This window comes from Crocodylus porosus, unplaced genomic scaffold (assembly GCF_001723895.1).
Source record: "Crocodylus porosus isolate Cpor-Errol unplaced genomic scaffold, CroPor_comp1, whole genome shotgun sequence".
NCBI lineage: Eukaryota > Metazoa > Chordata > Crocodylia > Crocodylidae > Crocodylus > Crocodylus porosus.
The window spans coordinates 20,927,334-20,940,815 of record NW_017728912.1 but is presented as its reverse complement, the minus strand read 5'-3'; the positions used below and the strand labels follow the sequence as shown (position 1 = coordinate 20,940,815).

Genomic DNA, 13,482 nt, shown 5'->3' with positions numbered 1-13,482 from the left:
TTAATCCCTAAAGTGTTAGGCAAGCAATAATACAATTAGAAAGCAGAGGCATTCCCTCTCCACACTAGATATTCAAATATTTCTCAAATAGAAGATGGGAAAAATAGATGTGCTAAGCTGATCAGCTAACAGCAAAGATGTGGCCCTTGCGTACTATCTAAGAACTGCTGGTTTACAACAACACATTTATGGGCAGGGTTTGATATTTTATATTTTCTAATAATTAAATTGCATTTCTTATTTCAGTTCTTCCATTCATACATTTCTGTGAGGGTGGGGAAAAAAGGGACTGGTTACTGGATTCCTTATCTTCCAGGAGACACAGATATAAATGTTTTTACATACTGAAAAGGATTATATCATTTTTATCAGCAAGTAGGAATTACAATTTAATCTGTTGGGATATTTGTTATTTTAAATGCTTTTCAACATAAGGCATATGTAACAAAGATGATTTGGGATACAGTTTTTTGTTTGTTTGTTTGTTTTGAAAGAAAGGGATGGATATCTCTAAAATGAAATAAAATTGACTAACCATGTTTTTATTCAAGGCAGATTTTTTTAAAACAGGAAAGCCCTAAAAACAATACTTTTCAAGTTTTTTGTCTGAGATATATCATACAAATAAAGCATTCAAGTAAGAGTGTTACATATAAAACAGAAACATTTGCTATGTTTTGGAATCTATTGAGTCATTCTGTATTCAGGAAACCTTTGGACAAAACTTTCTCCAGGTTTGCAGTATAAATGTGTTGTTACTGTTAAATTTAGAAATCTGTATTAGTAATTTCCAGCCCACCCACAAACAAGTAAAAAAAAAAAAAAAAAAGCAAAAAAAAAGAAGCTTACATTAAAAGGTGTAAGAAAGCAAAAATAAAAACGGTTGCTAGAAAGAGTTTGCCACAGAAAGCTTTTCCTTCTCACTAGCTCTTCATTTTAGTCACTTAGAAAATAGCTACTGCCACTGAGCATTCTTTTCTAAAATTATGGAATACAATGGCAGTGTCATTCTACAACAGGAAGCACTGTAAGTTCTGCTTTCCCCAAGACAATACTTCTAGTGCAATTTCCACAGCTAGATTTTTAAAATCCCAGAAGTTTTACTGAGGTTGTTCCCACTGATTTACAAGAACAATGGAAATCTACTATTCAGCATATTTACTATTCTTCCAGTGCACTTCTACACCAACCAGAACAAATTAGTAATTTTAAGAGTAGATTCAATGGTTCTCCTCTTGATGCAACAAATACAAAAAGCTACAGCCACAACCTTACATTATATAATTATTCTAACTCATCATCGGCAACTGTTTCCCATACACTCTCTCGCATCATTTCTATGTTGTATTTCCAAGTAATATCCACTCTCACAGACATGACAGCTTTATACAAGCAGTCTATGTTAGGAAGAGAACAAAAAAATCAGCTAAGATTGAACGTGACAAACTGAGTGAAGGAAGAAACATCCATCAGATTTTTATATTTCAGTACAATCTGAGAGAACTAAAACCAGTCTAGTAGTGCTTCTTCCCAAGAGTTACCGTAAAAGTAGCATTTAGGCCATTCAACCACACATTATAATGTAACATCCAGGCTATATTTTCAGCCTTGTTCATGACAAAATAAATGTTTCCACTATCATTCCAATCAAGATGGCTAAGAAGTTCAGACAGCCAGTTACACAGAACCTAAAGAATAGAAGTGTACTATTCATAATAATTCAAAACACAGTCTTGAACAGGAAGAAAATTTCTCTCCCCCAAGGCAATTTGCAAAATAGGTAACTCACTGTTCTAGGGATGGGTGGCGACAGAGAGCCATTAGACATGTATGGGTCGTTATTCATATTTGGCATCATGATATACCCAGAATAACCGGAGTATGATGGGCCCTTGCTGTATAAACTGCTGTCTGGGTGTTTTCCTGTCAAAGCAGAGAAAAAGAGGGTTACCGGTATATTACCTTACCACTTAGGTTTTTTTTTATGCAGATCAGAAAATTTATATAGGCACTGTGCATTCATGGAAGTATTCTGTACACACAAGGCTAGTTTGGAGATTTGGGGGAAAGAGGAATAGGGTTGTCTGTCTGTTTTATTATTATTAAAGTAGCATATTGCTGGCACCCTTAGCATTATTTCTACTGTATGCCTGCCAGTATTTACTTTCTTAAGACTTAGGTCTAATATAGGCATTTGTTGGGAATGCACTTATTGCAAAGAGTTCAGGGTAACATGTCTACTTTGCTAATATGTTCAAATAGCAATATCAGCAATTGATATTTAAAACATAATGCTCCATTTTTTAAGGCATCCATAGGATTTGGAGATTTTGCAATGCATTCTTCTAGGGACTGTCCTGTGTAACTGACTGAAAAAGGCAGCATCCTAGCTACACAGATCACTCTCTTTCAAGTCCAATATACATAGTACACCACCCTGGTCATGTTAACCAGAAGCAAATTATAGTGAAGGAGTTCAGGATGATATAGGATACCCTGCTGACTGTTGGGGTCTATTCAGTGCACACAGAATGTTTCATTTTTTATCTGTTCAATATCCAGTTTAAATTAAGTCTATTAGTGGATATCAGGACTGAAGAAAAGCTGAATTTTTCTTGAACTCATATTACAATTCTAATGAAGAATATTAAAAGTTATGAACTAAATATTATGATACTGTGGAAGACATTCCTGCATTTTCATCCAGCTTCCTAAACTAAAATATACATGGTTTTCTCCCATCCTCCTCAATTAGCATGCACGTATACATCAAAACATCAACTAGTTGAAACAAAAACAAAACTGCGTTAAAGTGACAGATGTGTTTAGAAATTGAGTATACAGTTTCTTAGCATGCATAGCTCAGCAGAGTTAATCAAGCAAGTGAGGGGAAATATGGAAAATATTACCTACAAACAGATATTCTAAAAATAATTATTTTCTTGGCAAAGGATCTTCTTGCCTACCACTATCAGTTGGCCAACAACCAAAATGCCCTTTGGCTACTTAAGTTAGATTTGGTGTGCATTTACCTCACTTTTCTAAGCTGTGAAGATATATTTGCATTCTTTTCATGAACAGAGATCATCTACACAATCATAACTCAATTAATGCGCAATAAGAAGCTGAATTATATTCCATCCGAGTTCTTTGTTAATGTGGAAAAGAAAAGGTTGCAATGTAGAGTGAAAAACAACTCGACGTTTCTCACCTTCTTCAGGAAGTTCTCGGCTTTTATCATGGTACGATTCCTGGGCTTGTGCTTGCCTGGAAACCTACCCACACAGAATCCACCACAAAAGAGAGAGAGAGAAAAAGAAAAAAGAAAAAAGTTATTTTTATGCACAGCTGTTCACTGAAGCGCTGGATTTACAAAAGGATCAAAATTACTGTTAAGCAGTTTAAGTCACCTGAAATTTGGCCCTGTTCTCCTCCCTCCACCTCATTCCTGTTGAAAGGATTTTTTTTTTTTTTTTTTTTTTTTTTTTTAACAGCTTTAATAATGATGTAGTTTGGAAAACCAATTGTAGCACAAGAAGTCTTACAGCTGTAGCCCTCCTAAAGAGGCTAACCACTGAGAGTAGTTCCGGCTTCCCTGGTCAAAATGGTCTTGCTATAGTAATGCAAAAAAGAAAAAATGAAACCAAGTGCCTTCATTATAGCATTTTGAAAAATTCCAGCCTTTGGTTGTTTTTGTGTTGCATAAATTGTTTGGTAATAATTTATCAAATCCTTTCAAGAGTTTGGGACTCATCAGCTGACCTCACCAATTTTTCCAAAGAATTTCACACGGACTGTAGGTCTAATGCTATTAGATGATCCTGTGATTCACAGGAACTTATTCGTCCTGGGCTGTGAGCGCCCATGTAGGAAGGGGAAGAACATCCTCCTGACATTCACCAGCTTGCATGGATGTTTTAAGAGTTTCCAAATAAAGTTTTGAAATGTAAAGACAGACATGCGTGTCTGCAGTCGGTTGTTTTGCCATCAAGGTAGGCTTCACTGGGGCACCCTGAAATTGAGAAACTTACCAGAAAGAAGAGCAGAAGCCACCAGCTACCTTTCCTTTGCCTAAAACAGAAGGAAAGGATGCTCTACTGTCGCTGGGGCTGCTCGGAAGAAACCTTCTGGAGCCTGGGCAGTGTGTGTACCCAACAAGAAGGTCCCGCACCCTGCTGCTAGGCGGTGCAGTAGCCCCGGCTAGTGACAATTTCAAACCCACACCTGCTCAGCTCAACCCTGTGCTTCTGCCTCCCCCTACTCAAGTGCCCCTTGGCTGCAGTCTGCCCCAGCCACTGGGGCACAATGGGGAAAGGGAGTTGGCAAGGGGACAAGTCTCCCTTGCCCCAGCCAGGCCAACCTGAAGCATCACTAAGCCCCCAAGTTGGGACTTGCTAGATGCCTCCCCTTCTAGCCCTGGGACAGCTGGCTGCCAGAGCCATGCTGCCTCCTACCAAGGCAGCCCCTGGCTCTCGTCTCTCCAGAGGCAGGTCGGGTGGCCATCAGAGAGGCCGTTCTGGTTTTCTGCTACGCTGTCCTCTGGATAATAGGAACCTGGATGCCTTCAAGAGAAAAATAGAGGACATAAGGGCGTGGGGTTTCATATCGAGAGAGGGCAGAGGGGACAACCATACTGTCCCCTATGATGGCCACCCTAGGCAGGTCCCTCTGCACCCCCGAAGTTCCCAGCCTCATCCTCAGCCAGGGCTATGTGAGCTCTTTTATTGAACCAACTGCATTAGCCCTGCCTCATCCTCTGTGCCCCGTCCCGGCAGACCCGGGCCGGGGCTCCCCTCAGGCCGCCCCCCCATCCCCGCTCCCCGCGGGAGCTGCGCGCCAGGGGGCGCTCTTTTGCACCCAAATACCCGCGCAAGGCAGGCTCCAAACAGCGCGCGCCCTCCAAGCCCCCGCCGTGGGGAGAGGAGCCTGCGCGGGCTTTGCGCGGGACGCGCGCCCCCCTCTGACCTCGTGCCCGGCGCCGCTGGGGATGATCTCGGACTCGTGGACGAGGGAGGACTTGATGTCGGCCAGGTCGCCCTCCTCCTCGGGGTGGCTGATCTCGGCGAAGATCTTCTCCTTCTGCGGGTCGCCCTCGTCCTTGAACGGGATCATCTCGTCCGTGGCGCACAGCTCCGGGTCCCCCCCGCCGCCGCCGCCGCCCGGCAGCTGGGGCATGGTGCCCGCTGCTGCCCCGGCCCGGCCCGGCCCGGCCCGGCCCTGGGGCTGCGCCTGCAAAGAAGGCGCCGGAGTTGTGCTGAAGTTTGCGCCGCCCGGGCTCTGCCCCGCCCGCGGGCAGCGGAGGGAGGGGGCCGCAGGGCAAGGAGCCCCCCACACCCCCCGCGGAGCCGAGCACGCCCCGGGACTCCGCGCCTTTGTGCTGCCGGCCTGGCCTGGCGGGGAGCCGGGGCGCGAGGGGCGCGGGAGGAGAGGCAGCGAGAAGTTCAGAGCCGAGGAGCTCCCGCGGCCCGAGGCTGCCCCGCGCCCCCCATGGGCACGGCCGCCCTGCCCCGCGCCTCTCCCGGCGGCAGTGGGGAGCAAGGTGCTGCCGGAGCCTGTAGGACGGGTTCCTGCTGCAGCCGCCGCTGCGTTGTGTGTGTGTGCGTGTGTCTCGGGGGAAGGAGGCAGGCGGAAAGTGGGCTGGGCTGGGCGGCCGGCGGGCCGAGTGGAAGCCGGGCTCTGCCTCTGCGATGTAACTTTAACATCGCTTCCACCCACTCCTCCCTCCCCCCAGCCGCAGCCGCCGCCGCCGGGAGCCTGGGGGCGGGGGAAGATGAAAGGGAAGCCGCGGCTCTGATTGATAGACACTGGAGAGAGAGGGAGCAGGGAAATGTATCCGCGCACAAACCCGGCTTAACTGCACGGGCTGGGAGCGCGGGGCTGGGCGAGCCCGGCGCGGGGGTGGGGGGAGCCGGGGGTCGGCGGAGGCAGTGAGCTCGGGAGGGCACCAAGGAGATAGGAAGGGATCCGGGTTGTAGCCGTATCGGGCTGGAGGAAAGGGCAATCCCGACTCGTAGTAGAGAGGGTATCTTTTATGAGACCAACACGATTTTGGCCACAAAAAAAAAAAAGGGCTTTAATTGCACGCTTTCGGGCACAAGCACCTTTCATCGGGCGTTGGAGAAAAGATCGTAAAAGTTCTCCTGGGCAGAAATGGAAGTTCATATTTCGTAGGGTTTCACGGAGGAGACAATAGAAGAACATAGGATCAAACTTTAAAAACGGGTCCACAAACTTTACAGACGGGTTCTCCTTTGACGGAGGAACGCGTGGGAAACCGGGGTCCCCCGCCCTCCGGCTGGCAGAGTTGCAGCTTGCAAGGGGCTGCTTGGCCCCCCTTGCCCCACACACTGCGGGGTGGGAGTGAGGAGCCCTTAACGGGTCCTGGTACAATAAAGGTCGAGAACCGCTGATCTAGTCCACACCTCCCTGCTCAAAGCAGGACCTTTCCCACCCAAATCAGCCCAGCCGAGGCTCTGTCTAGTGGTTTAAATCCCTCCAACAGGGAGATGCCACCGCCTCCCTGGGTAGCCCGGTGCAGGGCTTCACCTCCTTCTCGTGAGGGAGTTTTTTCCTCGCATCTCACCCGAGCTTCCCTGGCTGCCACAGGCAGGAGACTTAAGGGGAAGCGATGGGTTCATTCAGCTCCAGCCTGGAGAGGGGTAGAGAGCAGGAAGGGGGAGATTTGGGGAGCAGGGGGAATCAAAGGAAGTAGAAATGAGCACCTGGTCAGACCTCTCTCTCTCTCTCTCTCTGTCTCACGCGCTCGCAGCTGATCGGCCAAACTTCCCTCGGGTTGTCCGCAGCCAGTGCTGAGGTGGGCAAGTCTTCGGCTGCTTGCTCCGGCTTGAGCTGTTTTGAACCGCCAGGGCTGGGAAGAAGGGAAGGAACCACAGGGTGGAGGTTCCTAAATCAGCCTCCTCTGCCCCCCTCGAAAAGAAATCCCTGGAGAAAGCACTGAAGGGTTAGCTAAACATCCCCAAGTACATCTGGAATAAGTGCTGTGTGTGTGTCAGAGCTGTTTTAAGACGGGATCTAGCCCTCATTTTTGGAGGGGAGGGGGAATGTGGACATGCCATACTGTTTGTAGCACCATGGAAATATTAGGTTTGGCAGGTCAAGGCTTCAAGCAGGACCAGTCCCAACTAGATCATCCCAGGCAGAGCTTTGTGGAGACGGGGGAAGTGCTAATTCCCTTCCACCCAGGAAGAGCAAATACACCAACTGCAGATGCTTCCTCAGCCTTACGAAAAGGCATGTGTACCCGAAAGCTTGCAAAGAAGATTTTTTCCCCCAACTAGTTGAGTTGGTCTAATAAAAGATAGGAGATTTACCCAAAGAACCTTGTCTGCCTATGTCCTTAGACCAACAGGGCTACAACTTAGACCCCCATTCCCTTTGAATTCATATGGACCAGCTCAGGGAAAGGGCTGTGTTAAATCTAGAGCCATTCAAACCAGCAAGTGTGTGGGAGTCCCTGAACGGGCAGTGAGAAAACCAGCCCTGATGAGCTCCTATTTAAGAGGGACAAAATCAACTCCAGAATACAGATATAACAGAGGGAACCTTCCTAGCCTCCAATATCCTATTTTGAAGGGAGTTGTGTCAGTCCTATGCATCAAGCAGCCTCTCCTGTGCACAGACCTGGGTAGGGAAAATCCAGGCTGTTCATTTGGACATATGTCATTCCCAGGCATGTATTTGGGGGATTGTGACGGCGATGCAATGTCGTGGAGCTTAATTAGCTTCGGCATTGGAAGAGTGCAGCTCTTGCTTTGTGTAAGCATTGGGACATTGCTAAATAGACAAGCTCGGGCAATAGAAACAGACGGCTTTAAACAGATGCCAGGTTTCCCCGTTATAAAAGACACCTAACTAGAAGGCAAGCCCTGCTGTCTGTGACATGTTACACAAGTTGAGATAAACTACGCAAAATTATTTCTTTGCATCATTTCCCGGGGAGCAGTGATTAAAATCCCGTTGAGATCCAAACCTGATGAAGGGCACTAACCCTGGGAAAGAAAGAAAGAAAAGTGGGGATGCGGCTTGTCACGTCCAACGGGTGCATTTCAATGAACGATCAAGAAAGCAGCAAAGAAAGCGTCGAAATACCAGAGCTTCAAAAGAAGCTAAATTGAGCCCGTGTCTCCTTAATATAACAAATCTTGCCTGGAGTTGGTTGTAACAATCAGGAGGCGGTTGTTTGGAAATTGGGCAAGTCAGTGCTGATTTGTAAATTCTGAGCTGCATGCATTTCCACTCCTATTCTCTCCTTCACGTTAATTGTTTGGACTTCCAAGCTCATTTGCAGAACACCTCCCCTTGCCCTCGAGATGATTCCAGGCAAGAAGAAGGAGCCGGAGGTACCTGATGGTGGGAACCGATTTAGGGGAGAAGGAGGGGAAAATGTCTCATGCGAGTTGTAGCCCAGATCTGCTTGGGAAGCCCATGAAAAAAAATCCTGAGGAATTTCCTTTAACTGGCGATCGTGCTTGTTAGTGTCTGGCTGATCCGTGTGTTTGTTGCTCTGTCGTGGTCCTGCTACAGATCTAGTGTAAAGGGTACTCGGGAGAGGGCTGGCGAACAATGTCAGAGGAAGTTAGTCTTCGACCCAAGAATGAATACATTACATATGTGGGATAAATAATAATAGATGTATAGAGGCATTGTATTCCATAACACAAACGATACAGGTATAGGAACTAATATAGAGAACAGAAGAACTGGAAAGGCTAAAGACACACACACGTGCATAGGATAGATATCATATACATACTCACACACACATATGCAAAGGATATCTATCTATACACATGACACAATTTTTGAAAGAATGAAATAAAAAGAATTGGAAAGGCTAAAGACATGTATGTATGTATGTGTGTGTATGTATGTCTGCATGTATATAGACATACATATATGTCTTTAGCCTTTATAGACATACACATGTCTATAAAGATATGACTTACATGTATATATGACATATATATGTCTTTAGCCTATTTCACATTATACATATGGCATTATATATATATATATAATGTGTTTAGCCTTTCCAATTCTTTCTATTTCATATTATACATGATATATTATATGTATATACACACACACACGCACATATATAAATATATATACATACACACACGTTCAAGACAATATATATACGATGTCTTGAACCTTCCTGATTTTTGCCGTCATATTATGTATTCTGTCCTATTATATATATAGTTTTAGCCTTTCCAATTCTTTCTCATTGCCTTTCAGAAATTGTCTTTCTTCCTTTCTATTTCATTGTCTTCTTTGTTTGTCATTGTCTTTAGCCTTTCCAATTCTTTCTGTTTCAACTCTTGCGCAGTGATTTTGGGCGAAGAGACACTGCTAATTGTCACACCGATTAGCACGTGGGGCTTCAATCCGCCTGCCCTCCCCCACGTGGCTAATCCATCGGAATTGGCGTTACATCGGGGGCAGGGGCAGGGGCAGGACAGTGAAATCCTTTGCAGGTCCGACGGGATCTGAGTGGATTCCGTTCTAGTTTCCCAGCCAGGGGAGAGCGGGGGGTGGGGGGAGAAGGCTCTCTCTCTTTTTTCCCAGGGTGCGCGTTTCACGTGGCGCTTTCCCTGCTAATCTTCTCCCGCCAATAAAGCCATTAGGGAGGCATTCGCTGGTGTTTTGCGGGGGCTGTCCTAGCCCTGTGCCCTCCTCGCCTACACGCCGGGAGCAGGCTTTTTGCCTCTGGGAAGGGACCCCGTTTGAGAGTCAACCAAAGCTGTTGTTGAAAGAAGGCGGGGCAGACACCCATCCCTACAGTGGTACAGAGATGCCCTAATGGCCGGAGAGGGGGGAGATCTGAGCAGCAGCTCCCCGCCGGATTAGTCTGCACAAAAATAAACAAGTGTGTTTAATTAAAGAGAAAAAAGTTGGGTCCTTTTTCTTTTTTTAAGAACCTCCTCCCATCACCTCCTCTCTTTTATGTGGGCGGCTGAGGTCTCTTCCCCCCCACCCCCCAGCAGTGTTTGGCGGGAGCACTGGAAGGCAGAAAGAGCGCGGGGGGGGGGGGATCATAATAATTTATGACAAGAGGATCAGCTCAGGAAACCTCAACTCCAACGCCAGATTTGACTGGAGACAACACAAAGCTGTCGGTTTACTTTCAGTTCACAGGATTTGGGGGGGCGGGGGGCATTTCAGTGGGTCGGAAACCAAACTGGGGGCTGACATTTGTAAATACAGTAACATTTTTAAAAAAGAGTGGGATAAAGGGGCGAGAGCACAGAAAGATGCGAAACTTTCGACAGGGCAGATCAAGGGGGTGGGGGTGGGGGTCCAAGAGGTTCTGTCGCGGAACAAACACGGGTGCGTTTCCCCTGCTGCACACGCGCGCGCGCGCACACACCCGTGCGATTCATGCTACACACACGGGTGCGATCCTCCCCCCACACACGTGCGATTCCACACATACACACACACACACGGGTGCGATTCCCCCGACACACACACACACACGTGTGAGATTCTACACACACACACAAACACACGGGTGCGATTCCCCTGACACACGTGCGATTCCCCCCACACACACACACACGTGAGATTGCACACAAGGAGAGATCCACACGTGAGATCGCACACACAGGGTGCGATTCCCCTGGCACACACACACGTGCGATTTCTGCTACATACACATGGGCGCGATCCCCCCCCCCACACACACACGCAGGTGAGATTCCTGCTGCACACACACACACACACACACACACACACACACACACAGAGCTGCTGCGGATTTGGTGCGAGGAGCTCTCCCAGCCGAAGGAGCCGGCTCATTGTTTGACAAATCAACCGCGGTGTAACCCGACCTAGCCCCTGGACTCCCCGTGCGTGTGCTCGGGGCGGCGGCGGAGAAGTGACTAGGACTGGATCAGAAAGGGCTGGATTTGTAGCGCCACAGATCATCAAAACTCAGTCTCCTCTTGGGACGGGGGTGGGGTGGGGAGGGGGGGATCCTATTGGGAAGCGCTCTTGCGGGAGCCAGCCAGCCACCCCCCCGGGACGGGATAAACCGGTGGGGAGGGTGAGCGCGTGTTTAGCCAGGGTCTGACATCAGGCTCCGACTGAAGCCACCCGCAGCTGTAAATCACAGGAATGGCGTGGAGCAGCCGGGCTGGAAGGGACCCCCAGAGGTCATCGCGTCCGACCCCTTTGCCTGAGAGAGCCGGGAAAGGGCTTCCTGGCCGCAAACCTAGCAAGGGGCTTGCGCAGAAGAAGGAAAGAAACGAAGGAAAGAAGAAAAGGAGGGCAAGAAAGGAAGGCAGAAGAAAAGGAAAGAAGGAGGGCAAGAAAAGAAGGAAGGAAAGGAGGACAAGGAAAGGAGGAAAAGGAAAAAGGAAGGAAGAAAAGAAGAGCGGGAAGGAGGAGGAAAAGGAGGAAGGGAAGGGAAGAAGGGAGCGCGAACGACAATGCGGGCGAGAGGGGAGGAGAGGAGAGCCAGGGCGAGCCCGGGCTATTGGCACTAAACAGAAGGGCGGGAATACTGCCCCCCGCCCCCCGCCGCGAGCGGCGGGTCTGGCAGGACTACGTTTGGGACGGAGGTGCAGGCGCAGCCCCGGCGGCCCGCGCACAGCTCTCCCATGCGCTTTCCATCCTTGCAAGCCGCGTGTAAGGAGCCGGCAGATGTGTGGGAAGAAAGGGATCCCCATCCCCCGAGCACGCGTGTGAACGCGGCCGGGGGGAGCTGCGGGTCTAGCCCGGCATCGCGTGAGAAGAGCCCACTGCCGGGAGCCGCCCCTTATATAGCGCGAGGGCGGGATGTGGGGCGGGCTGGCGGCTTCCTTTGATGTCCCGCCGGCTGCCTCTTTCATCCTCTCTCTCCCCCTCTTTATTTATTTTTTTCCTCCCCTTTCTGGCCCCTTTGTGTGACTAAATTTGGCAAGAACATGGAGCCGAGCCAGGCTTTCCACGTGTGCTCCGAGCTCCCAGCTGAGCAGGCAAGGGTTCTCTTCCGGGTAAAGGAGACGGAGAGAAAGATCAAAGAGTTTGGGGAGCTGGAGCTGAAATGTGCATTGAAAAAATAAAACCCAAGCCTGGACGCAGTCCAGCCCCGAACAGACTGCCTGAGAGCGCGGGGAGGGGAGGGGAGGCAGCCGGGAGCACATGGTGCAAAAGGGAAAGGGAAAAAAAAGCAAGCAGAGGGCAGGAGTTCGTTTTCTCCAGATTGCCTTCTTTTTTGGGGGGGAGGGGGGGCTTGCCATTGTTTTCTCAAGGAAAAGCTCATTACAACTCCTGTTGTGGCTTCCACTCTGAACATGATCGCAGCAGACATGTGCCTGGCACTTGGAGCTGCAGAGCCGGAGAGCTGCTCTTCTGTCTGCCTGCAAAATTCATCATCCTGATTCTTTACAAAGGGAAAAATAAAGAAGCCCCAAACCTGCCTCAAAGATGAATCTCTCCTGAAGAAAGGTGGGAGCGTTGCAGTGCTGAAAACCAGTGCTGGGTAGTGACAAAACATGCCCCAGTATATTCTTACCAAGGGGAATATTTATAGACCCATGTCCTCCCCTCAAAGGGAAAACAGCTTCAAGCAATAGCCCTCTTTCCTGCCCAAGTGCAGTGGGGCTGGACCCAATGATCATTAACGTCCTTTCAAGCCCCTAACAACTATGAACTCTCAACAATGCGACTGCTATTAGTGGCACCCCAGTCTACTCTTAACACTAGATATAGAGCAGGGACTAATACACAGCTTTTAAAACCCCACTGCTGACACAAAGCATGGATTCTTTCTGTCTTTATTATTATCATCATCAATTATTATTGTTGCTGTTATTATCTCTGAGTTTGCAGGACAGCTGTAAAGTTGGAAGGAGAGAAGCAGCATTAGGAGCCTGATGGGTCACAGTGTGGTGTTTGTTCCTCCATAAACTCACCACTTCAGGATCTGCATGGACATTTTGAGATAAAGCTGGCTCTGTGCACAGGGCCTTTGCTTGCAACAAAGCTACTCTTATCTTGTTCTCATTGCTCTGCTGGGATTAAAAAATAGAAGAAGGATGTTAGAGTCTAAAATAACGGTTAAGCTTCTACAATGTGTTTTTTAAGGCTACTTGATTGAGCCTACATGCTTCCTGAGTCTATGTTTGTCATGTTTAACTTAGATAACATTCTTGATTTATATAGAAGTTTAGTGTATAGGCTAAATAATGAAGGTCCTACACTGGCAAATCCTCAGTTGACAAGCACTTGGGTTGAATAAAGACTGAGCCAAGTTAGTTTTCTCCAGATAAACTCAAAATGAAGTTTCATTTCTTTCTGGGAAAACTTTTACAATCTTCGAATTCTCCTATGCCTGAGGAAGGGCATTTGAGCCCAGAAGCTTGCAGAGAAAGAATTTGTTTTTGCTACTATTTAGTTGATCTAATAAAAAATACTGCTTCTATCCCAAGAGTTTTGTCTGCCTTTTCTCCAGATTGGCTTTTTTTTTTTTTT

At 48.0% G+C, this 13,482-nt stretch overlaps 1 protein-coding gene across 4 annotated transcripts in view; it reads right to left on the bottom strand.

Moving 5' to 3' along the window:
• The window catches only part of LEF1 (lymphoid enhancer binding factor 1), a 103,228-nt gene extending 97,559 nt beyond the window's left edge, over positions 1-5,669 (bottom strand). For 2 of the 4 annotated variants that reach the window (XM_019534127.1, XM_019534129.1), the window contains exons 1-3: positions 4,966-5,669; positions 3,212-3,275; positions 1,790-1,923 (exon numbers count right to left, since the gene is read on the bottom strand). In XM_019534127.1, the coding sequence (XP_019389672.1) occupies positions 1,790-1,923; positions 3,212-3,275; positions 4,966-5,175 (408 nt within the window). In that variant the 5' untranslated portion in view covers positions 5,176-5,669. The remainder of the gene's footprint in view (positions 1-1,789; positions 1,924-3,211; positions 3,276-4,965) is intronic. The other 2 variants (XM_019534126.1, XM_019534128.1) reach the window with 1 other exon arrangement.
• Positions 5,670-13,482: the final 7,813 nt, after the last annotated feature.